The sequence below is a fragment of the Patagioenas fasciata genome, chromosome 36, assembly GCF_037038585.1.
Source record: "Patagioenas fasciata isolate bPatFas1 chromosome 36, bPatFas1.hap1, whole genome shotgun sequence".
Taxonomy (NCBI): domain Eukaryota; kingdom Metazoa; phylum Chordata; class Aves; order Columbiformes; family Columbidae; genus Patagioenas; species Patagioenas fasciata.
Window position 1 is genome coordinate 2,451,390 of NC_092555.1, and position 24,902 is coordinate 2,476,291.

The following is a 24,902-nucleotide window of genomic DNA, read 5'->3' on the forward strand; positions in this document are numbered from 1 at the left end:
GGGGAGGGGGGGGGACTCCCGAACGCCTGGGTCCCCTAATGGGGGGGAGGGCTCTCGGACGCCTGGGTCCCTTGTTGGGGAAGGGGGATCCCCGGACGCCTGGGTCCCCTTTTAGGGGGGGGTTCCCGGACGCCTGGGTCCCTTTCCCGGCGCTCTCCGCCCGCCATGACGTCACCGGCCCCGCCCCCTTCCAGACTGCAGAACCGCGGGCGGGGCCGACGCGATGATGTCACCGGTGACGTCATCCCGGGTGGGGAAGGGGGCGGGGCCGGAAGTGAGCGCGCGGGCGGGGGCGGGGCCGCCCGGGGACTCCTATAGCATCCTATAGGGCTCCCGGCAGCGCCCCTTCCCCTATAGCCCCTATAGCCCCTATAGCTCCATCCCCTATAGCCCCATCACCTATAGCTCCATCCCCTATAGACCCACCCCCTATAGCCCCTATAGCCCCTATAGCCCCTTCCCCTATTGCTCCAGCCCCTATAGCCCCTATAGCTCCATCCCCTATAGCTCCATCCCCTATAGTCCCTATAGCCCCATCCCCTATAGCCCCTAAAGCTCCACCCCTATAGCCCCTATAGCTCCATCCCCTATAGCCTCTATAGCCCCTATAGCCCCACCCCCTATAGCCCCTATAGCTCCATCCCCTATAGCCCCTATAGCCCCACCCCTTATAGGCCCCATAGCCACACTCCCTATAGCCCCTTCCCCTATAGCTCCTCCCCCCTATAGATCCCCCTCCCCCCCCTCCCATTTCCCTATGGACCCTGCTCCTACAGAGCTCCTTCCCCTATAGGGGCTCCCCCTATAGCCCCCGGGACGCTCCTCTATAGGCACCTTCTTCCCGGCCCCTATAGGGCAGCCCCCTATAGGGTGACCCCTCCTATCTCGGAGCCCCATAGGGTGGCCCTATAGGTCCCTATAGGGGGGTCCTGCAGAGGCTGAGCCCCCAGAGCCCCCGACCTCTATAGATCAGACCCATAGGGGCCCTAGAGCTCCACCCCCTATAGGCCCCTATAGCCCCCATAGACCCCTAAGCCCCCTATAGCCCCCTATAAAACTCGCTATAAATTCTCCTATAATGCCCTATAGATCCCCCTATAAAACCCCGTAGTCTCCCCCGCCCACTATATATCTCCTATAGATCCCCATATAGCCCCCATAGATCCTCCTATAGCCGCCTTTAGATCTCCCTATAGCCCCCTATTGCCTCCTATAGATCCACCTAGAGATCCGCCTATAGCTCCCCCTGTAGATCCTCCTATAGATCCCCATATAGCGCCCTATAGCTCCCCCTACAGATCCCCCTATAGATCCGCTTATAGATCCTCCTATAGCCCCCTATAGTTCCCCTATAGATCCCCCTATAGATCCCTTAGATATCCCTTATAGCCCCCTATAGCCCCTCTATCCCTTATAGATCCCCCTATAGATCCCCCTCTAGCCCCTCTAGCCCCCTAAGGCCCCTATAGCGCCTATATCCCCTATAGATCCCCCTATAGATCCCCCTATAGCACCTATAGCCCCTATATTCCCTATAGCCCCCCTAAGGCCCCTCTAGCCCCTATATCCCCTATAGCTCCCACTATAGATCCACCTATAGCCCCTATAGTCCCTATGTTCCCTCTAGCCCCCCTCTAGCTCCCCCTATAGATCAACCTATAACCCGTATAGATCCTCCTATAGCCCCTCTAGCCCCCTAAGGCCCCTCTAGCCCCTATATCCCCTATAGCTCCCCCTATATATCCACCTATAGCCCCTATATTCCCTCTAGCCCCCCCTCTAGCCCCTATATCCCCCCTAGCTCCCCTCTAGCTCCCCCTATAGATCCACCTAGAGCCCCTATAGATCCTCCCCTAGCCCCTGCAGCCTCCCCTGCAGCTCCCCCTATAGATCCATAGGATGCAGTTCCTGCGGCGCCGCCTGTCGGACGGGAATTTCCTGGCGGGGGGAGGGGCGGGGGGGAAACCCCCCCCGAGCGGCCCCGCCCCCCCCCTGCTGCTTGTCATCGGCCCCCCCGACACCGACTGGTACGTATAGAACCCCCGGGACCTATAGAACCCCCTGACCCCTCCCCCGGGATCTATAGAACCCCCTGACCCCCCAACCCCCCCCACCCCGGGACCTATAGATCCCCTGACCACCCCCCCCGGACATATAGAACCCCCCAACCCCCCCCCCCGTGACCTATAGATCCCCTGACCACCCCCCCCGGACATATAGAATCCCCTAACCCCCCCACCCCAGGACCTATGGATCCCCTGACCACCGCCCCCAGGACATATAGAGAACCCCCCGGGACATATAGAACCCCCTGAGCCCCCATGGGACATATAGGACCCCCCACCCCACCCGGGACATATAGAACCCTCTGACTCCCCCAACCCCCCTCCCCGGGACCTATAGATCCCTCTGACACATCCTGGGACCTATAGATCCCCCAAATCCCCTGGGACCTATAGAACCCCTCCCGGGACATATAGAACTCCCCTGGGACCTATAGAACCCCTGAGCCCCCAAACTCCTCCCGGGACCTATAGATCCGCCCCGACCCCCCCCCAAACCCCTGGGACATATAGAACCCTCGACCCCCCCGCTGGGACATATAGAACACCCAACCCCCCCCTCCGGCACCTATAGATCCCCTGACCACTCCCCGGGACATATAGAACCCCCCTGACCCCCCCGAACCCCTAGGACCTATAGATCCCTTGACCTTCCCCTGGGACATATAGAACTCCCCTGGGACATATAGATCCCCCCTGAACCACCCTGGGACCTATAGAACCACCCTGACCCCCCCAAAGCCCTAGGACCTATAGATCCCCTCTGACCTCCCATGGGACATATAGAACCCCTCTGGGACATATAGAAGCCCCTGACCCCTCTGGGACCTATAGATCCCCCAAACCCCTGGGACCTATAGAACTCCCCCCTGGGACCTATAGAACCCCCTGACCACCCACCCCCAAAAGCCTGGGACCTATAGATCCCCCCTGACCCCCACCAGGACCTATAGAACCCCCTGGCCCCCACCAGGACCTATAGAACCGTCCCCCCCCCCGACATTTGGGGGTCATTTGGGGTCACTTGTGGGTCACTTGGGGTCACTTGGGGGGCACTTGGGGGTCGCTTTGGGACACTTGGGGGTCACTTGGGGTCACATGGGGTCATTTGGGGGTCACTTGGGGTCACTTTGGGGGTCACTTGGGGTCACTTGGGGTCACTTGGGGTCACTTGGGGGTCACATGGGGTCACTTTGGGGTCATTTGAGGGTCACATGGGGTCACTTTGGGGGTCACTTGGGGTCACTTTGGGGGTCACTTGGGGTCATATGGGTCACTTTGGGATCATTTGGGGGGCACATAGGGGTCACTTGGGGTCATTTGGGGTCACTGGGGGTCATATGGGATCACTTGGGGGTCACATGGGGTCATATGGGGTCACTTTGGGATCACTTGGGGGGCACATAGGGGTCACTTGGGGTCACTTTGGGGTCACTTGGGGGTCACATGGGGTCATTTGTGGGCCACTTGGGGTCACTTTGGGAGTCACTTGGGGACACTTGGGGTCACTTTGAGGTCACTTTGGGGGTCACGGGGTCATTTGGGGGTCACATGGGGTCACATGGGGTCGTTTGTGGGCCACTTGGGGTCACTTTGGGGGTCAATTGGGGACACTTGGGGTCACTTGGGGGTCACTTGGGGTCATTTGGGTCATATGGGGTCACTTGGGGGTCACTTGGGGGGCACTTGGGGGTCACTTGGGGTCACTTTGGGACACTCGGGGGTCACTTGGGGGTCACTCGGGGGTCACTTGGAGTCACTTTGGGTCACTCGGGGGTCATTTGGGGGTCACTTGGGGGTCACTCGGGGGTCACTTGGGGTCACTTTGGGTCACTCGGGGGTCATTTGGGGGTCACTTGTGGGTCCCACTTGTGGGTCACATATTGGGGTCCCCCCCCATTTTTAGGGTGCAGCTCTTCAAGGGCAAATCCGTCCATGGGGACGCGGAGCTGCGGGTCGAGCAGGTGGGTTTGGGGGTGCCCCCTTATTTTGGGGTCCCCCCCATATTTTGGGGTCCCCCCACATTTTGGGGTCACCCCATATATTGGGGTCACCCCATATATTGGGGTCCCCCCACACTTAGTGGTCCCCCCCTTATATTTTGGGGCCCCCCCATTATATTGGGGTCCACCCATATTTTGGGGTTCCCCCCACTTTGGGGTCCCCCACACACTTTGGGGTCCCCCCCATATTCTGGGGTCCCCCCATATATTGGGGTCCCCCCACACTTTGAGCTCCCCCACATTTTGGGGTCCCCCCCACTTTGGGGTTTCCCCCATATTTTGGGGTCCCCCCACATTTTGGGGTTCCCCCTATTTTGGGGTCCCCCCACACTTTGTGGTCCCCCCCTTATATTTTGGGGCCCCCCATTATATTGGGGTCCCCCCATATTTTGGGGTTCCCCCCACTTTGGGGTCCCCCACACACATTGGGGTCCCCCCATATTTTGGGGTCGACCATATATTGGGGTCCCCCCATATTTTGGGGTCCCCCCCGTTTTGGGGTCCCCCCATATATTTTGGGGTTCCTCACATATTGGGGTCCCCCCCACTTTGGGGTCCCCCCAACACTTTGGGGTCCCCCCAGTTTGGACCCCCCCCCATATATAGGGGTCTCCCCCACACTTTGGGGTCCCCCCACATTTTGGGGTCGACCATATTTTGGGGTCCAACCCACTTTGGGGTCCCCCCATATATTGGGGTCCCCCATATTTTAGGGTCCCCTCCATATATTGGGGTCCCCCCACATATTTAGGGGTTCCCCCCATATTTTGGGGTCCCCACATTTTGGGGTCCCCCCCCTATTTGGGATTCCCCCCACATTTTGGGGTCCCCCCATAATTTGAGGTCCCCCCCACTTTGGGGGCCCCCCCTCAATTTTGGGTTCCCCCCCATATCTGGGGTCCCCCCCATATTTTGGGGTCACCCCATATATTATGGTCCCCCACATATTTTGGGGTTCCCCCCTTTTTTGGGGTCCCCCCATATTTTGGGGTCCCCCATATATTTTGGGGTTCCCCATATATTGGGGTCCCCCATATTTTGGGGTTCCCCCGTATTTTGAGGTCCCCCCCACTTTGGGGTCTCCCCCCTATTTTGGGGTCTCCCCCCTATTTTGGGGTCCCCCCACATTTTGGGGTCACCCCACATATTGGGGTCCCCCCACACTTTGGGGTCCCCCCCACATGTTGGGGTCCCCCCCATATTCTGGGTCCCCACCACTTTGGGGTCCCCCCATATACTTTGGGGTCCCCCATATATTTTGGGGTCCCCCATATTTGGGGGTCTCCCCCATATTTTGGGGTCCCCCCTATTTTGGGGTCCCCCTATATTTTGGGATTCCCCCGTATTTTGGGGTCTCCCCACACTTTGGGGTCCCCCCATATATTGGGGTCCCCCCATATTCTGCGTTCCCCCCACTTTGGGGTCCCCCCCATATATTGGGGTGTCCCCAACCCCCCCATTTCTCCCCCCAACTTTGGGGTCTCAGGGTGGATTTTGGGGCCCTTTGGGTGCATTTTGAGGGTCCTGGGGGGGGGGGTTGGGGTCCCCCCCATGTTGGGGACCCCCCCCAGTTTTGGGGACCCCCCCAATGTTGGGGTCCCCCCTATTTTGGGGTTGCAGGCTCAGTTTGCTCAGCTCTCATTGGTCGCTTCCACCCATGGGGGGCTCAGCGTCGCCATCGGCAACCGGTGGGTCCCCAAAAATGGGGGGGGTCCCCAAAAATGGGGGGGTCCCCAAAAATCGGGGGGGACCTATAATGGTGGGGGGGGTCCCCAAGATGGGGGGGGGGTCACCAAAAATCGGGGGGGACCCATAATGGTGGGGGGGGGGTCCAGAGATGGGGGGGTCCCCAAAACTCGGGGGGGTCCCCAAAAATCGGGGTGGGGGTCACGTAATGGGGGGGGTCCCCAAAAATGGGGTGGGGGTCACCAAAAGTGGGGGGGGACCCATAATGGGGGGGGGGTCCCCAAGATTGGGGGGGGTCCCCAAAACTCGGGGGGGGTCCCCAAAAATCGGGGTGGGGGTCACGTAATGGGGGGGGTCCCCAAAAAATGGGGTGGGGGTCCCCAAAAGTGGGGGGGACCCATAATGGGGGGGGGTCCCCAAGATTGGGGGGGTCCCCAAAACTCGGGGGGGTCCCCAAAAGGGAGGGGTCCCCAAAACTCGGGGTGGGGGGTCACATAATGGGGGGTCCCCAAAAATGGGGGGGTCCCCAAAAATCGGGGTGGGGGGTCCCCAAAAATCGGGGGGATCCATAATGGTGGGGGGGGTCCCCAAGATGGGGGGGTCCCCAAAAGTGGGGGGATCATATAATGGGGGGGGGGCCCTCAAAAATGGGGGGACCCAATAGGGGGGGACACTCATAATGGGGGGGGGTCCCATAATGGTGGGGGACCCATTAATGGGGGTAATGGGGGGGAGGTCCCCAAAAGTGAGGGGGGGTCCATAATGGGGAGGGGAACCCAAAAGTGGGGGGGGGGACCCAAAAGTGGGAGGGACCCATAATGGGGGGGGTCCCCAAAAGTGTGGGGGGGAACTCATAATGGGGCGGTCCCATAATGGGAGGAACCATAATGGGGGGGGGAACTTATAATGGGGGGGGTCCCCAAAAGTGTGGGGTGGACTCATAATGGGGGGGGGACCCATAATGGGGGTAATGGGGGGGGGGGGGTCCCCAAAAGTGGGGGGTGGAACCCAAAAGTGGGGGAGAAGTCCCCAGAAGTGGGGCGTGGGGGGGAACCCATAAAGTGGATGGGGGTCCCAAAAATGGGGGCACCCAAAGGTTGGGGGGACCCATAATGGGGGGTGAACCCAAAAATGGGGGGTGCCCAAAAGTAGAGGGGAGTCCCCAACAAATGAGGGCGGGGTTTGGGGGTGGGGCTTGAGTTGGGATTTAGGGCGGGGTTTTGGAGACTCCACCCCCTCCTGACTCCGCCTACTTTGTCTCCGCCCCCTCCCTGGCCCCGCCCCTCCTGACTCCACCCCCATTGACCGCAACCCCGCCCCCTCTGACCCCGCCCCCTCTTAAACCCGCCCCCCGCCTCTGCCACCTATGACCCCGCCCCCTTTGACCCCGCCCCCTCCGCCCCCCCATTCTGACCCCACCTCCTATTCACTGCGCCCCCTCCTGACTCCGCCCCCTTCTGCCCCACCACCTGTGACCCCGCCCCCTCTTTGGCCCTGACCCCCCCCATCCCTCTGACCCCGCCCCCCCGCCCCCACCACTATGACCCCGCCCCCTCCGCCCCCACCCTCCTTGACCCCACCTCCTATTCACCGACTCCGCCCCCTCCTGCCCCCACCACCTTTGACCCCGCCCCCTCTTTGACCCTGACCCCGCCCCCTCCCTCTGACCCCGCCCCTCCTACCCACGCCACCTGTGATCCCGCCCCCTCCCTCTGACCCCGCCCCCTCGCCCTCGCCACCTATGACCCCGCCCCCTCCCTCTGACCCCACCCCCCCACCCACGCCACCTGTGACCCCGCCCCCTCCCTCTGACCCCGCCCCTCCCTCCCACACCACCTGTGACCCCGCCCCCTCCCTCTGATCCCACCCTCCCACCCACGCCACGTGTGACCCCGCCCCCTTTGCTCCGACCCCGGCCCCTCCCTCTGACCCCGCCCCTCCCACCCACGCCACCTGTGACCCCGCCCCCCTTTGCTCCGACCCCGACCCCTCCCTTTGACCCTACCCCTCCCACCCACACCACCTGTGACTCCGCCCCCTCTTTTTCCCTGACCCCGCCCCCTCTGACCCCGCCCCCTCTCTCTGACCCCGCCCCTTCCGGCCCCGCCCACAGCCGCTTCCGGCCGGACTTCGTGCTGGTCCGGGAGGCTCCGGCGGGGCCCGATCCGGGGGGCGCCCCCCAGCGGCTCCTGGCGGGGCTGCACATGGGGGGGGTGCCCGGGAGCGACCCCCTGCCCGCGGCCTGGGCCCTCAGGGACCCCCGGAACACGGTACTGGGAGGGACTGGGATGAACTGGGAGGGACTGGGATCGAACTGGGAGGGACTGGGAGGGGATTGGAGGACACTGGGGGGCACTGGGATTGAACTGGGAGGGACTGGGATTGAACTGGGAGGGACTGGGAGGGGATTGGAGGACACTGGGGGGCACTGGGATTGAACTGGGATTGAACTGGGAGGGAACTGGGAAGGACTGGGGGGCACTGGGATTGAACTGGGAGGGAACTGGGAAGGACTGGGGGGCACTGGGATTGAACTGGGAGGGAACTGGGAAGGACTGGGGGGCAGTGGGATTGAACTGGGATTGAACTGGGAAGGACTGGTGGCACTGGGATTGAACTGGGATTGAACTGGGAGGGAACTGGGAAGGACTGGGGGCACTGAGATTGAACTGGGACTGGCTGGGAGGGACTGGGATTGAACTGGGAGGGAATTGGTTTGAACTGGGGGGCACTGGGAGGGAACTGGGATTGAATTTGGGGGGAATGGGAGTGACTGGGAAGAACTGGGAGGGACTGGAGATGGACGGGGATTGACTGGGATTGAACTGGGAGGCACTGGGATGGATTTGGGATGGGACTGGTTTGAACTGGGAGGGACTGGGATTGAACTGGGATTGAACTGGGAGGGACTGGGAGGGACTGGAGGGCATTGGGAGGGAATTGGGATTGAACTGGGGCAACTGGGATGAACTGGGATTGAACTGGGTGGCACTGGGATTGAACTGGGACTGCACTGGGGGGGACTGGGAGGGGATTGGGGGGAATGGGATTGAACTGGGAGGGAATTGGGATGGACTGGGGGGACTGGGATTGAACTGGGGGGGACTGTGAGGGAACTGGGACCAACTGGGATGGGACTGGGGGGGACTGTTTTAAACTGGGAGAGCCTGGGAGGGAACTGGGATTGAACTGGGATGACTGAGAGGAAATGGGGGGTGAACTGGGATTGAACTGGGAGCTACTGGGAGTAACTGGGAGCTACTGGGAGGAACTGGGGGGCACTGGGATGGAACTGGGATGGGACTGGGGGGCATGGGTTTAAACTGGGAGGGACTGGGAGGAAACTGGGGTGACCGAGGGGGAAATGGGAGTGAACTGGGATTGAACTGGGAGCTACTGGGAGGAACTGGGGGGCACTGGGAGGGAACTGGGAGCTACTGGGGTCACTGGGCGGGAACTGGGATGGGACTGGGAGGGAACTCGGAGCTACTGGGAGGAACTGGGAGCTACTGGGGTCACTGGGAGGGAACTGGGGGACACTGAGAGGGGTGGGGGCCATACTGGTTTAAACTGGGAGGATACTGGGAGTGCTGGGCAGGGCGTCCGTGCCCCCCCCGCCATTCCCAGTGTTCCCAGTTTGCCCAGTTGGTGAAGCTGCAGCGGGAACTGGGACCCGAGGAGTTTCCACTGGTGCCCCAGCGCTTCTGCACCCGCCCCCGCGGACTGGTCTGTACTGGTTTGAACTGGTTTGGACTGGGATGGACTGGGGGGACTGGGAGGCACTGGGGGGGACCTGGGATGGACTGGGAGGGACTGGGGGGGACTGGGATGGACTGGGATGGACTGGGGGGACTGGGAGGGACTTGGGGGGACTGGGAGGGGCTGGGGGGGACTGGTCTGTACTGGTTTGAACTGGTTTGGACTGGTTTGGACTGGTTTGGACTGGTTTGGACTGGTTTGGACTGGTTTGGACTGGGATGGACTGGGAGGGACTGGTTTGGACTGGTTTGGACTGGGAGGGACTGGGATGGACTGGGAGGGACTGGGGGGGACTGGTCTGTACTGGTTTGAACTGGTTTGGACTGGTTTGGACTGGGAGGGACTGGTTTGGACTGGTTTGGACTGGGAGGGACTGAGATGGACTGGGATGAACTGGGGGGACTGGGAGGGACTGGGGGGGACTGGTCTGTACTGGTTTGGACTGGGAGGGACTGGGGGCACTGGGAGGGACTGGGGGGGACTGGTCTGTACTGGGGGGGACTGGTCTGTACTGGTTTGGACTGGTTTGGACTGGTTTGGACTGGGAGGGACTGGGGGGACTGGGATGGACTGGGAGGGACTGGGAGGGACTGGGGGGACTGGGATGGACTGAGGAGGACTGGGATGAACTGTGAGGGACTGGGATGGACTGGGAGGTAACTGGGAGGGAGCTGGTGTTACTGGGAGGTAACTGGGAGGTCACTGGGAGGTAATTGGGAGGGACTGGGATGGACTGGGATGTCACTGGTGTTACTGGGAGGTCACTGGTGTCACTGGTGTTACTGGGGGGGTTGTCACTGGTGTCACTGGTGTGTCACTGGTGTCGCTGGGAGGTTACTGGGAGGTTACTGGTGTCACTGGTGTGTAACTGGTGTGTCACTGGTGTCACGGGGGGTGGTCACTGGTGTCACTGGTGTGGCACTGGTGGCACTGGTGTTACTAGGGGGGTCACTGGGGGGGGTCACTGGTGTCACTGGGAGGTTATCGGGAGGTTACTGGTATAACTGGTGTGTAACTGGTGTGTCACTGGTGTCACTGGTGTTACTGGGGGTGGTCACTGGTGTCACTGGTGTGTAACTGGTGTGTCACTGGTGTCACAGGGGGTGGTCACTGGTGTCACTGGTGTTACTGGGGGGGGGTTACTGGTGTCACTGGGAGGTTACTGGTGTCACTGGTGTGTAACTGGTGTGTCACTGGTGTCACGGGGGGTGGTCACTGGTGTCACTGGTGTTACTGGGGGGGGGTCACTGGTGTCACTCGGGGGGTCACTGGTGTCACTGGTGTAACTGGTGTGTCACTGGTATCACTGGTGTTACTGGGGGGGGTCACTGGTGTCACTGGGGGGGTCACTGGTGTCACTGGTGTTACTGGGGGGGGGTCACTGGTGTCACTCGGGGGGTCACTGGTGTCACTGGTGTGTCACTGGTGTCACTGGTGTTACTGGGGGGGGGTCACTGGTGTCACTCGGGGGGTCACTGGTGTCACTGGTGTCACTGGTGTGTCACTGGTGTCACTGGGAGGGTCACTGGTGTAACTGGTGTGTCACTGGTGTCACTGGGGGGGGTCACTGGTGTAACTGGTGTGTCACTGGTGTCACTGAAGGGGGGGTCACTGGTGTAACTGGTGTGTCACTGGTGTCACTGGGGGGGGTCACTGGTGTAACTGGTGTGTCACTGGTGTCACTGGGGGGGGTCACTGGTGTAACTGGTGTGTCACTGGTGTCACTGAGGGGGGGTCACTGGTGTAACTGGTGTGTCACTGGTGTCACTGGGGGGGGTCACTGGTGTAACTGGTGTGTCACTGGTGTCACTGAGGGGGGGTCACTGGTGTAACTGGTGTGTCACTGGTGTCACTGAGGGGGGGTCACTGGTGTAACTGGTGTGTCACTGGTGTCACTGAGGGGGGGTCACTGGTGTAACTGGTGTGTCACTGGTGTCACTGAGGGGGGGTCACTGGTGTCACTGGTGTGTCACTGGTGTCACGGGGGGGGGTCACTGATGTAACTGGTGTGTCACTGGTGTCACTGGGGGGGGTCACTGGTGTAACTGGTGTGTCACTGGTGTCACTGGGAGGGTCACTGGTGTAACTGGTGTGTCACTGGTGTCCCCAGTTGGCTGCCCCCACCTTCCCCATGACGGTGACGCTCAGCCCCGCCCCCTCCGGGGCGGGACAGGTGAGGCCCCGCCCCCTTCCCAAGCCCCGCCCCTCCTACCAACCCTGGGGACGAGGCCTCAAGGGGGGGGGGGCGTGGCTTTGGGGGTGAGGGCGGGAGGGGGGCGTGGCCTAAAGTGGGCGGGGTTTGCTTTCTGGGGGTGGGATTTGTTGTTTGAGGGCGTGGTTTGGCGTTTGGGGGCGTGGTTTGGCTTCTATGGGCGGGGCTTGGCTCTGTGCTCATGGTTTGCTCTTGGGGGGCGGGGTTGGCGTTTTGGGGGCGTGGTTTGCTATCTGGGGCGGGGTTCGGCTTTTAGGGGCGGGGTTTGCAATCTGTGGGCGTGGTTTGATGTTTGGGGGCGTGGTTTGTTCTTTAGGGGCGAGGTCTGTTGTCTGGGGGCGTGGTCTGTTGTATGTGGGCGTGGTTTGCTTCGGGGGGCGGGGTTTGGGGCCTGGGGGCGGGGTTTGCAATCTGTGGGCGTGGCTTGAGGTTTTGGGGCGGGGTTTATTCTTTGGGGGCGTGGTCTTTTGGCTGGGGCAGGGGTTACGTTTGGGGGCGTGGCTTTTTGTTTGGAGGCGTGGCTTGTTCTCCCCCAAGCGGCGTGGCCACCTGGGTTGTTCCCATAGACCAACGCAGAGGGGGCGGAGCCTGGAGGGGGCGTGTCCAGTGGGATTGGGCGGGGGCGTGGCCATTCGGGTTGGGTGGGGGCGTGGCCTCGGGGGGGTGTCCAGTGAGATTGGGTGAGGGCGTGGCCTGGAGGGGGGCGTGTCCAGCAGGGTGGGGCGGGAGCGTGGCCGGGGGGCGTGGCCGTGAGGGGGCGTGTCCATCGCTGTCCCCGCCCCCAGGCGCGGGTGGGGTCTCCGGAAGCACTGGGATTGGTGGCTGCGGCCATGGGCGGGAACCGAGCGGGGGCGCTGGTGACAATGACACCGAATGGGACCCAACGGGTCCGGGTGACCCGGATCGGGGGGACGGACAGAGCGCTGAGGTGAGGACACACGGACACGGGGGGACATGGGACAGGGGGACGGGGGGATATGGGGGGATATGGGGACAGGGGGACATGGGGACATGGGGGGATATGGGGACAGGGGGATATGGGGACAGGGGGACATGGGGGGATATGGGGACAGGGGGACATGGGGATATGGGGACAGGGGGGGATATGGGGACAGGGGGATATGGGGACAGGGGGACATGGGGGGATATGGGGACAGGGGGACAGGGGGATATGGGGACGGGGGGGATATGGGGACAGGGGGATATGGGGACAGGGGGACAGGGGGATATGGGGACATGGGGACAGGGGGACATGGGGACAGGGGGGGATATGGGGACAGGGGGGGATATGGGGACAGGGGGATATGGGGACAGGGGGACAGGGGGATATGGGGACAGGGGGACAGGGGGACAGGGGGATATGGGGACATGGGGACAGGGGGACATGGGGACATGGGGATATGGGGACAGGGGGACATGGGGGGACAAGGGGACAGGGGGACATGGGGACAGGGGAACAGGGGGATATGGGGACAGGGGATATGGGGACAGGGGGACACTCAGCCCCCCGTCCCCTCCCCCAGTTGGTCGTTGGCAGCCGGGGACCCCACGGGGGCGGGGCCTCAGCTGCAGCCAATGGCGGTGAGCGCACGGTGAGCGAGGGGCGGGGCCTGCGCGGGGGGAGGGGCTATGTGGGCGGGGCTTTAGACAAGGGGGCGTGTCTGTCCCAAATGGGTCCCCTCTCCCGGACACCTGGGTCCCCAATAGATGCCTGGGTCCCCTTTCCCGGACGCCTGGGTCCCCATGAACTCCTGGGTCCCCTCGAACTCCTGGGTCCCTCTGGACGCCTGGGTCCCCCCTCCAGATCACCTGGGTCCCCTTTCCTGGATGCCTGGGTCCCCATGAATCCCTGGGTGTCCCTGGACGCCTGGGTCCCCTCTCCCGGACGCCTGGGTCCCCATGAACCCCTGGGTCCCTTCTCCTGGACGCCTGGGTCCCCACGAACTCCTGGGTCCCCTCTCTCGGACGCCTGGGTCCCCATGAACTCCCGGGTCCCCCCGGATGCCTGGGTCCATTCTCCCGGACGCCTGGGTCCCCATGAACCCCTGGGTCCCCAATAGATGCCTGGGTCCCCATGAACTCCTGGGTCCCCCCGGACGCCTGGGTCCCCTCTCCCGGACGCCTGGGTCCCCATGAACTCCTGGGTATCCCCGGATGCCTGGGTCCCCTCGAACTCCTGGGTCCCTCTGGACGCCTGGGTCCCCCCTCCAGACCACCTGGGTCCCCTTTCCTGGACGCCTGGGTTCCCATGAACTCCTGGGTCCCCTCTCCCGGACGCCTGGGTCCCCCTGAACCCCTGGGCGGGGTTGATGCCAATAGGGGGTGTGGCCAAGGGGGCGTGTCTGAGGGAGGCCCCGCCCCTCTCCCCAGGCACCGCTGCTGGTTGGACGCCTGCGCCCGGCTCTTCGGGGGCCTCGACATCTGCGGGGTGGAGGCGCTGAGGGGGCCCGATGGGCGGGAGCACATCCTGGAGGTCAGCCCGGACGCCTGGGTCCCTCCCGAACTCCTGGGTCCCTCCTGAACTCCTGGGTCCCTCCTGAACTCCTGGGTCCCTCCCCGAACTCCTGGGTCCCTCCCAGATCCCTGGGTCCCCCTGAACACCTGGGTCCCCTTTCCCGGACGCCTGGGTCCCTTCCGGATGCCTGGGTCCCTCTTGGACGCCTGGGTCCTCCTGAGCTCCTGGGTCCCTCCCCGAACTTCTGGGTCCCCCCCGAACTCCTGGGTCCCCCCCCGAACTCCTGGGTCCCCCTTGAACTCCTGGGTCCCTCCTGGACGCCTGGGTCCCCTCCCGGACGCCCGGGTCCCCCGAACTCCTGGGTCCCTCACGAACTCCTGGGTCCCCCCCCGAACTCCTGGGTCCCCCCCCGAACTCCTGGGTCCCTCCCGAACTCCTGGGTCCCTCCCGGACGCCTGGGTCCCCCTGAACTCCTGGTTCCCCCCCTGAACTCCTGGGTCCCCCCCCAGACTCCTGGGTCCCCCGAACTCCTGGGTCCCCCCCGAACTCCTGGGTCCCCCCCCGAACTCCTGGGTCCCTCCCGAACTCCTGGGTCCCTCCCGAACACCTGGGTCCCTCCCGAACTCCTGGGTCCCTCCCGAACGCCTGGGTCCCCCTGAACTCCTGGGTCCCCCCCGAACTCCTGGGTCCCTCCCCGAACTCCTGCGTCCCCCCCCGAACTCCTGGGTCCCTCCCGAACTCCTGGGTCCCACCCGAACGCCTGGGTCCCCCTGAACTCCTGGGTCCCCCCCGAACTCCTGGGTCCCTCCCCAAACTCCTGGGTCCCTCCCAAACTCCTGGGTCCCCCTGAACTCCTGGGTCCCTCCCTGAACTCCTGGGTCCCCCCCGAACTCCTGGGTCCCTCCCGAACTCCTGGGTCCCTCCCGAACACCTGGGTCCCCCTGAACTCCTGGGTCCCTCCCAAACTCCTGGGTCCCCCTGAACTCCTGGGTCCCTCCCTGAACTCCTGGGTCCCCCCCGAACTCCTGGGTCCCCCGAACTCCTGGGTCCCCCCCGAACTCCTGGGTCCCCCTGAACTCCTGGGTCCCCCCCGAACTCCTGGGTCCCTCCCCAAACTCCTGGGTCCCTCCCAAACTCCTGGGTCCCTCCCTGAACTCCTGGGTCCCCTCCGAACTCCTGGGTCCCCCGAACTCCTGGGTCCCCCCCGAACTCCTGGGTCCCCCTGAACTCCTGGGTCCCTCCCCGAACTCCTGGGTCCCCCGAACTCCTGGGTCCCCCCCGAACTCCTGGGTCCCCCGAACTCCTGGGTCCCTCCCCGACACCTGGGTCCCCCCCCGAACTCCTGGGTCCCTCCCGGACGCCTGGGTCCCCCCGGCAGGTTCTGGGCTCCTGGGTCCCCCTGGAGGGCCCGGGGGCGGCGCAGGATCGGGCCCGCATCGTGGAGCTGGTTTTGGGGCGCATGAGGGCGGAGCTTCCGCCCCCCCCACAGGTACCGCCCCTCCCCCCCACCCCTGCACCCCAAATTTATGTGGGGGGGGACCCATAGGGGTCTTAACCCCCCCCCATCTCCCCCCAATGTCACCCCATTGTTGATCTATAGGTGATATTGGGGACCGCCCCCGAACAGCGACCCCCACCCCAGGGTGAGTGACCCCAAAATTGGGGACCCCCCCCCCCCCAAACTGGGAACCCCAAACTGGGACCCCCCAATTGGGACCCCCCCCCAATTCAGACCCCAAACTGGGATCCCACCCGATTGGGACCCCCAAACTGGAACCCAGCCCCCAAACTGGGACCCCCCCCCAAAATGGGACACCCCAAACTGGACCCCCCCAATTGGGACCCCCAAATTAGGGACCCCCCACAAACTGGGGACCCCCAAAATTGGGACCCCCCAACTGGGCCCCCCCCCCCCCCCCAAACTGGGACCCCAAAACAGGGACCCCCCCAAACTGGGACCCCCCCAATTGGGACCCCCCCCAAACTGGGGACCCCCAAACTGTGACTCCCCCAAATTTGGGGACCCCCAATTGGGACCCCCAAACTGTGACCCCCCCCAAAATTGGGACCCCCCCAAAACTGGGACCCCCCAACTGGGACCCCCCCAACTGGGACCCCCCAACTGGGATCCCCCCCAAACTGGGACCCCCCAATATTGGGGATCCCCCCAAACTGAGACCCCCCCCCCAATTGGGACCCCCAAACTGGGACCCCCCAATATTGGGGACCCCCCCAAATTGGGACCCCCCCTTAAACTGGGACCCGTTCCCAACTGGAAGTCCCCAAACTGGGACCCCCCCCCCCCCCTCCCAACTGGGAACCCCCCAAACACCCCAATTGAACCGTAAGGCCACGCCCCCTCATGGCCACGCCCCCTGAGCCGTTTCTCTCTCACTCCACACACCCCCCCCCCCCCCCAATCCAGGGGCAGCTCCACTTCTGATTGGTCCAGCCCAGCCCCGCCCCCCGCCGCAGGGGCAGCCCCGCCCCTCGGGGGGCGTGGCCTCCGCCGCCCCCGTGCGAGGCCCCGCCCAGCAGCCCCACCCGCAAACTCCGCCCACTGGGGGGCAGCCGCGCCCACAAACCCCGCCCACTGCGCAGCCCCGCCCACAAACTCCGCCCCCCGGGGGGCAGCCCCGCCCACTAGCTCCACCCACTTCCCCCCAGCGGCGTTCTCAGGCCCCGCCCACCACGCAACCCCGCCCACAAACCCCGCCCGCTGCGCAACCTCGTCCTCAGGCTCCGCCCACCTCACCCCAGCCCCGCCCACACACTCCGCCCACTTCCCCCCAGCCGCGTCCTCAGGCTCCGCCCACCGGGGTCCAGCCCCGCCCCCCCGGAGCAGCCACCTCCCCCCAGCCCCGCCCACAAGCTCCGCCCACTGCGCAGCCCCGCCCGCAAGCTCCGCCCACTGCGCAGCCCCGCCCACAACCCCCGCCCACTGGGGTCCAGCCACGTCCTCAGGCTCCGCCCACCGCTGCGCAGTTGCGCCCGCAGGCTCCGCCCACCGCGCAGCCCCGTCCGCAAGCCCCGCCCACCGCGCAGCCCCGCCCACAAGCCCCACCCACCGCGCAGCCGCGTCCTCAGGCTCCGCCCACCGCGCAGCCCCAGCCACAAGCCCCGCCCACCTCCCACCAGCCCCGCCCGCCGGGCCCCCAAGCCCCGCCCACCTCCCCCCAGCCCCGCCCACCCCCTGCTCAGCCCCGCCCGCCTGGCGCCCAAGCCCCGCCCACCACCCGCCAGCCCCGCCCCCAAGCCCCGCCCCTCGCCCCCAAACCCGCCCTGAGCCCCAAACCTGGAGGAGCCGCCCCCAGGTAAGTTCAGATTGGATGGGGGGGGCAGAACCCGGACGCCTGGGTCCCTCGGACGCCTGGGTCCCCCCCCTACCCCGCGGTGACCACGCCCCCCTCGCTCAGCCCCGCCCCCTCGCTGCGCCAGAGCTTCGCCAGCCTGTTCGACTGACCACGCCCCCCCCGGACGCCTGGGTCCCTCCGCCCAGGGCCACGCCCACACGGAGCCACGCCCACTTTGAGCCACGCCCACACTGAGCCACGCCCCCCCCCTTCAATAAAACTCCTGAGCTGCTGGAGCTGTCTGGACCCTATAGAGCCTGGGGGGGGGGAGGGGTATGGAATCTATAGGGTCTGGGAGGGGGGGTATGGAATCTATAGGGTCAGAGAGGGGGGGTATGGAATCTATAGGGTCTGGGGGGGGGATATGGAAACTATAGGGTCAGAGAGGGGGGTATGGAATCTATAGGGTCTGGGAGGGGGGTATGGAATCTATAGGGTCTGGGAGGGGCTCATGGACCCTATAAGGTCTAAGAGGGGAGGTATGGACCCTATAGGGTCTGGGGAGGGGCTTATGGATCCTATAGGGTCTGGGGAGGGGGGTATGGAACCTATAGAACCTGGGAGTGGGGGTATGGACCCTATAGTGTCTGGGAGGGGCTTGTGGATCCTATAGGGTCTAAGAAGAGGGTATGGACCCTATAGGGTCTGGGAGAGGGTATGGAACCTATAGAACCTGGGGAGGGGGTATGGACCTTATAGGGTCTGGGAGGGGGGTATGGAACCTATAGGGTCTGGGAAAGGCCTTATGGATCCTATAGGGCTTGGGGAGTGGGGTATGGACCATATAGGGTCTGGGAGGGGCTTGTGGATCCTATAGGGTTTAAGAGGGGGAGTATGGAACCCGTAGGGTTTGGGGAGGGGGTATGGACCCTATAGTGTCTGAGAGGGGCATATGGAACCTATAGGAGCTGGGGAGGGGGGAAAATGTGACAGGAAATGGTGGGAAAACGTGACGGAAATGGCGGGAAAAAGGGACAGAAAATGGCGGAAAACGTGACAGAAAATGGGGGGGAAATGGGACAGAAAATGGGGGGGAAAACGTGACAGAAAATGGTGGGAAAATGTGACGGAAAATGGCGGGAAAATGTGACAGAAAATGGAGGGGAAAAAGTGACAGAAAATGGCGGGAAAACGCGACAGAAAATGGGGGGAAAACGTGACAGAAAATGGGGGGAAACGTGACAGAAAATGGGGGGGAAAAAGTGACAGAAAATGGGGGGAAACGTGACAGAAAATGGGGGGAAAACGTGACAGAAAATGGGGGGAAACGGGACAGAAAATGGGGGGAAAATGGGACAGAAAATGGGGGGGAAACGTGACAGAAAATGGGGGGAAAACGTGACAGAAAATAGGGGGGAAAAGGGACAGAAAATGGGGGGAAAACGTGACAGAAAATGGCGGGAAAATGTGACAGAAAATGGCGGGAAAATGGGACAGAAAATGGGGGAAAATGGGACAGAAAATGGCGGGAAGGAGGGACAGAAAATGGAGGGGAGAAAGGGGCAGAAAATGGGGGGAAAACGTGACAGAAAATGGGGGGGAAACGTGACAGAAAATGGGGGGAAACGGGACAGAAAATGGGGGGAAAACGTGACAGAAAATGGCGGGAAAATGTGACAGAAAATGGCGGGAAAACGTGACAGAAAATGGGGGGAAAACGTGACAGAAAATGGGGGGAAAACGTGACAGAAAATGGCGGGAAACGTCTGTCCCCATAGACACGAGCGTCCGTGTGTCCCCATAGACACGAGTGTCCATGTGTCCCCAGGTGTCCCTCGTCCCCCTGGGTGACCCCAAGGATGGAGATGCTGATGGGGCGACTGCGGAGCCTGAACCGGGGTGAGGGTCCCCATGTCCCCATGTCCCCCTGTCCCATATCCCCCTGTCCCCATGTCCCCCTGTCCCATGTCCCCCTGTCCCCCTCTCCCCCATATCCCCATACCTCCCTGTCCTCATATCCCCATGTCCCTCTGTCCACCTGTCTGTCCCATGTCCCCCTGTCCCCATATCCTCCCTGTCCCCCTGTCCCCCTGTCCCCATGTCCCCCTGTCCCCATATCCCCCTGTCCCCATATCCTTCTGTCCCCATATCCCCCTGTCCCCATGTCCCCCTGTCCCCATATCCTTCTGTCCCCATATCCCCCTGTCCCCATGTCCCCCTGTCCCCCCATCCCCCTGTCCCCATATCCCCATGTCCCCCCATCCCCCTGTCCCCATGTCCCCCTGTCCCCCCTGTCCCCATATCCCCATATCCCCCTGTCCCCATGTCCCCCTGTCCCCATGTCTCCATGTCCCCATGTCCCCCTGTCCCCCTGTCCCCCCTGTCCCCATATCCCCATGTCCCCCTGTCCCCATGTCCCCATATCCCCTTGTCCCCACGTCCCCCTGTCTCCCTGTCCCCCCGTCCCCATGTCCACATATCCCCCTGTCCCCATGTCCCTCTGTCCCCATATCCCCCCCTGTCCCCCCGTCCCCATATCCTCCTGTCCCCCCTGTCCCCCTGTCCCCATGTCCCCATATCCCCCATATCCCCCTGTCCCCATATCCCCCTGTCCCCCTGTCCCCATATCCCCCATATCCCCCTGTCCCCATATCCCCCTGTCCCCATGTCCCCATATCCCCCATATCCCCCTGTCCCCATATCCCCCTGTCCCCCTGTCCCCTGTCCCCCCATATGTCTCTTGTCCCCCTGTCTGTCCCACGTCCCCTGTCTGTCCCCAGCCCGCCAGGCGGCCGCGCAGGATCTGGCCCAGTCCCAGGGTCACACTCAGGACCTGCAGCAACAACTGGACCAGCGTGAGCCACCCTCAGGGGACCCAGGCGTCCGGGAGGGACCCAGGCGTCCGGGAGAGTCGCCCAGTGCCTGGGGAGGGGGCGGAGCCAGGAGATCGGGGGCGGGGCCAAGAGGTGGTGGGTGGGGCCAGGAGGTGCTGGGCAGTGGCCAAGGGCTGGTGGGCGGGGCCAAGGGCATGTGGGTGGAACCCAGGGCTGGTGGGAGGGGCCAAGGATGTGTGGGTGGAACCCAGGGCTGGTGGGAGGGGCCAAGGATGTGTGGGTGGAACCCAGGGCTGGTGGGCGGGGCCAAGGGTGTGTGGGTGGAGCCCAGGGCTGGTGGGAGGGGCCACAGGCTTGTGGGCGGGGCCAATGATGTGTGGGTGGAGCCCAGGGCTGGTGGGCGGGGCCAAGGGTGTGTGGGTGGAGCCCAGGGCTGGTGGGCGGGGCCAAGGGTGCATGGGTGGATTCAAGGGCTGGCAGGAGGGGCCAAGGGCTTGTGGGCGGGGTCAAAGACGTGTGGGTGGATCCCAGGGCTGGTGGGCGGGGCCAAGGGCGTGGGGGTGGATTCAAGGGCTGGTGGGAGGGGCCACGGGCTGGTGGGCGGGGTCAAAGAAGTGTGGGTGGAGCCCAGGGCTGTGGGCGGGGCCAAGGGCGTGTGGGTGGAACCAAGGGCTGGTGGGAGGGGCCAAGGGTGTGTGGGTGGATCCCAGGGCTGGTGGGCGGGGCCAAGGATGTTTGAGTGGAGCCAAGGGCTGGTGGGCGGGGCCAGGGTGTGTGGGTGGATCCCAGGGCTAGTGGGCGGGGCCAAGGGTGTGGGTGGATCCAAAGGTGGTGGGAGGGGCCACAGTCTTGTGGGTGGGGCCAAGGACCTGTGGGTGGCTTCAAGGGCTGGTAGGAGGGGCCAAGGGCTGGTGGGCGGGGCCAAGGGTGTGTGGGTGGGTCCCACAGCTGGTGGGCGGGGCCAAGGGTGTGTGGGTGGATGCAAGGGTGGTGGGAGGGGCCACGGTCTTGTGGGTGGGGCCAAGGACATGTGGGTGGTTCCAAGGGCTGGTAAGAGGGGCCAAGGGCTGGTGGGCGGGGCCAAGGGTGTGTGGGTGGCTCCAAGGGCTGGTGGGAGGGGCCCAGGGTTGGTGGGCGTGGCCATGGGCTTGTGGGCGGGGCCACTTGTCAATCACTTTCAAGGGGATTTGGGGTCCCCAAGACCCATTTTGGGGCAATTCTGGGGGGAATTGGGGCATCAGCTGGACCAGGAGGGGACCCAGGCGTCCGGGGAAGGGACCCAGGCGTCCGGGCTCTGACCCCCACCCCCCCACAGTTGAGGAGCGTCGGGCGGCGCTGGACGGGCTGTGGCAGCAGAAACAGGGTGAGCCGGACGCCTGGGTCCCTCCCGGACACCTGGGTCCCTCCCGGATGCCTGGGTCCCTTGGGGCACTCCTGGGTCCCTCCCCGAACTTCTGGGTCCCTTGGGGCACTCCTGGGTCCTTCCCGAACTCCTGGGTCCCTCCTGAACTCCTGGGTCCCTTGGGGCACTCCTGGGTTCCTCTCCATTCTCCTGGGTCCTTCCCCATTCTCCTGGGTCCCTCCCGAACTCCTGGGTCCCTCCCGAATTCCTGGGTCCCTCCCGAACTCCTGGGTCCCTCCCCATTCTCCTGGGTCCCTCCAGAACTCCTGGGTCCCTCCCGAACTCCTGGGTCCCTTGGGCCACTCCTGGGTCCCTCCCAAACTCCTGGGTCCCTCCCCGAACTCCTGGGTCCCTTGGGGCACTCCTGGGTCCCTCCCGAACTCCTGGGTCCCTCCCGAACTCCTGGGTCCCTTGGGGCACTCCTGGGTCCCTCCCGAACTCCTGGGTCCCTCCCCGAACTCCTGGGTCCCTTGGGGCACTCCTGGGTCCCTCCCGAACTCCTGGGTCCCTTGGGGCACTCCTGGGTCCCTCCCGAACTCCTGGGTCCCTTGGGGCACTCCTGGGTCCCTCCCGGACACCTGGGTCCCTCCAGAGTCCCTCCGTGTTTCCCGCCTGCGCTGGGAAGAGTTGGAGGCCAAAGGTCAAAGGTGAGTGGGCGTGGCCTGGGGGAGGGGTAGGGATGACCTTTGACCTCCTTGACGACCCCGTGACCTTTGACCCATTTTAGGCGCTGGGGGTCGATCCTGAACCGGCAACAGGAGCTGGCGGGGGAGGGGCAGCGCCGGGACCGCATTCGGAACCAGCGGCGGGGACACCGGTGGGTCACGTGACACCAACCCGGGTCATGTGACACATTGGGGACACCCTGGGTCATGTGACGCGTTGGGGACCCCCTACCCCCCCTCTTTGTCACCCAAAGGTTCGAGTTCTGGCGGCAGCTCGAGGACATCATGGAGCAGCACAAGGAACTGCAGGGGGCGCACGTGAGCACCGGACGCCTGGGTCCCTTTTTTGGGGGTCTCTCGGATGCCTGGGTCCCCTTCCCCGGACACCTGGGTCCTTTACTTGGTGTCTCCCAGATGCCTGGGTCCCTTTCCCGGACGCCTGGGTCCCTTATTTGAAGTCTCCCGGACGCCTGGGTCCCTTTCCCGGACACCTGGGTCCCCTCTCCCGGACACCTGGGTCCCTTATTTGAGGCCTCCCGGACGCCTGGGTCCCTTTCCCGGACGCCTGGGTCCCTTATTTGAAGTCTCCCGGACGCCTGGGTCCTCTTCCCGGACACCTGGGTCCCCTTTCCCGGATGCCTGGGTCCCTTATTTGAGGCCTCCCAGACGCCTGGGTCCCTTTTTTGGGGGTCTCTCGGATGCCTGGGTCCCCTTCCCCAGACACCTGGGTCCTTTACTTGGTGTCTCCCAGACGCCTGGGTCCCTTTCCCGGACACCTGGGTCCCTTATTTGAGGCCTCCCAGACATCTGGGTCCCTTTCCCGGACGCCTGGGTCCCTTTCCCGGACGCCTGGGTCCTTTTCCCGGACACCTGGGTCCCTTATTTGAAGTCTCCCGGACGCCTGGGTCCCTTTCCCGGACGCCTGGGTCCCTTATTTGACGTCTCCTGGACACCTGGGTCCTTTTCCCGGACACCTGGGTCCCTTTTTTGGGGGTCTCCCGGACGCCTGGGTCCCTCCCGGACGCCTGGGTCCCTCCCACAGGCCCCAGCCCAGTTGGAGGCTGAACTGGTGAAACTGGAGGAGAAGCGGGAGAAGCTGCTGAGCCAGGGTGAGCCCCGGACGCCTGGGTCCCTCCCGAACGCCTGGGTCCCCTCCCGAACGCCTGGGTCCCTCCCGAACTCCTGGGTCCCCTCCCGAACGCCTGGGTCCCCTCCCGAACTCCTGAGTCCCTTGGGGCACTCCTGGGTCCCTTGGGGCACTCCTGGGTCCCTCCCCGAACGCCTGGGTCCCCCCGTAGAGCGCCACCTGCTGGAGCTGGAGAAGCAACTGGGCCCTGAAGCCTTCGTGGCCACGTGAGTGACAGCGCCTGGCCCCGCCCCCTAACCATTGGCCCCGCCCCCCTAGCAACTGACTCCGCCCCCCCACCCCCGAACGCCTGGGTCCCGCAGGCGATTGGTAGAGCAGGAGATGGAGGCGGCACGGCAGCGCCTGGGGGCGGAGCTTGGCCAGAAACTGACCAATCAGCACCGCAGGGACAGGTGAGCCCGGATGCCTGGGTCCCCTCTCGAACTCCTGGGTCCCCATTGTGGTCCCTCCCCGAACTCCTGGGTCCGTTTCCCGAACTCCTGGGTCCCCATTATGGTCCCTCCCCACTCCTGGGTCCCCTCCCGAACTCCTGGGTCCGTTTCCCGAACTCCTGGGTTCCCATTTGGTCCTTCCCCGAACTCCTGGGTCCCCTCCCGAACTCCTGGGTCCCTTTCCCAAACTCCTGGGTCCCCATTATGGTCCTTCCCCGAACTCCTGAGTCCCCCCCCCGAACTCCTGGGTTCCCATTATGGTCCTTCCCCGAACTCCTGGGTCCCCTCCCGAACTCCTGGGTCCCCTCCCGAACTCCTGGGTGCCTTTCCCAAACTCCTGGGTCCCCATTATGGTCCCTCCCCGAACTCCTAGGTCCCTTTCCCGAACTCCTGGGTCCCCATTATGGTCCTTCCCCGAACTCCTGGGTCCGCTCCCGAACTCCTGGGTCCGTTTCCCGACCTCCTGGGTCCCCATTATGGTCCTTCCCCGAACTCCTGGGTCCCCTCCCGAACTCCTGGGTCCCTTTCCCGAACTCCTGGGTCCCCATTATGGTCCCTCCCCGAACTCCTGGGTCCCTTTCCCGAACTCCTGGGTCCCCTCCCGAACTCCTGGGTCCCCTCCCCGAACTCCTGGGTCCCCTCCCCGAACTCCTGGGTCCCCTCCCCGAACTCCTGGGTCCCCCTGACCACGCCCCCTCAGGCTCCTGCAGGACATGGAGCGGCTGCAGCGCCCCCTGGAGGCCACGACCCCGTAACGAGAGACGGGAAACGTCCCCTTGTCCCCCTGTCTGTCCCCCTGTCCCCATGTCCCCCTGTCCCCACGTCCCCCTGTCTGTCCCCACGTCCCCCTGTCAGTCCCCTTGTTCCCATGCCCCCTTGTCCCCATGTCCCCGTGTCCCCATGTCCCGTTGTCCCCCTGTCTGTCCCCATGTCCGCAATAAACGTCCATTCT

General features: G+C 64.1%; 2 protein-coding genes across 4 annotated transcripts; both read left to right on the forward strand.

Annotated features, from left to right (window-relative positions):
- The first annotated feature begins 265 nt into the window (after nucleotides 1–265).
- Nucleotides 266–17,767, forward strand: SYN1 (synapsin I). 3 transcript variants are annotated; one of them, XM_071801204.1, is made up of 13 exons: nucleotides 266–2,027; nucleotides 3,970–4,027; nucleotides 5,687–5,754; nucleotides 7,866–8,022; nucleotides 9,389–9,478; nucleotides 11,622–11,684; nucleotides 12,509–12,651; nucleotides 13,247–13,315; nucleotides 14,094–14,196; nucleotides 15,557–15,667; nucleotides 15,779–15,821; nucleotides 16,604–17,492; nucleotides 17,595–17,767. In XM_071801204.1, the coding sequence occupies exons 1-13, from the start codon at nucleotides 1,900–1,902 to the stop codon at nucleotides 17,638–17,640; spliced, it is 1,968 nt and encodes a 655-aa protein (XP_071657305.1). In that variant the 5' UTR covers nucleotides 266–1,899; the 3' UTR covers nucleotides 17,641–17,767. The 3 variants fall into 3 exon arrangements, with proteins under 3 accessions (XP_071657305.1, XP_065715679.2, XP_065715680.2); XM_065859607.2 differs by having other exon boundaries at nucleotides 17,617–17,767; XM_065859608.2 differs by lacking the exon at nucleotides 5,687–5,754.
- A 1,444-nt stretch (nucleotides 17,768–19,211) lies between these two features.
- Nucleotides 19,212–24,791, forward strand: LOC139826179 (synaptonemal complex central element protein 1-like). Its single transcript, XM_071801205.1, has 10 exons — nucleotides 19,212–19,370; nucleotides 20,252–20,326; nucleotides 21,621–21,668; nucleotides 22,300–22,354; nucleotides 22,435–22,524; nucleotides 22,627–22,690; nucleotides 23,415–23,481; nucleotides 23,671–23,725; nucleotides 23,822–23,911; nucleotides 24,651–24,791. Exons 1-10 carry the CDS (start codon nucleotides 19,331–19,333, stop codon nucleotides 24,703–24,705), a joined length of 639 nt encoding a protein of 212 aa, XP_071657306.1. The 5' UTR covers nucleotides 19,212–19,330; the 3' UTR covers nucleotides 24,706–24,791.
- Nucleotides 24,792–24,902: the final 111 nt, after the last annotated feature.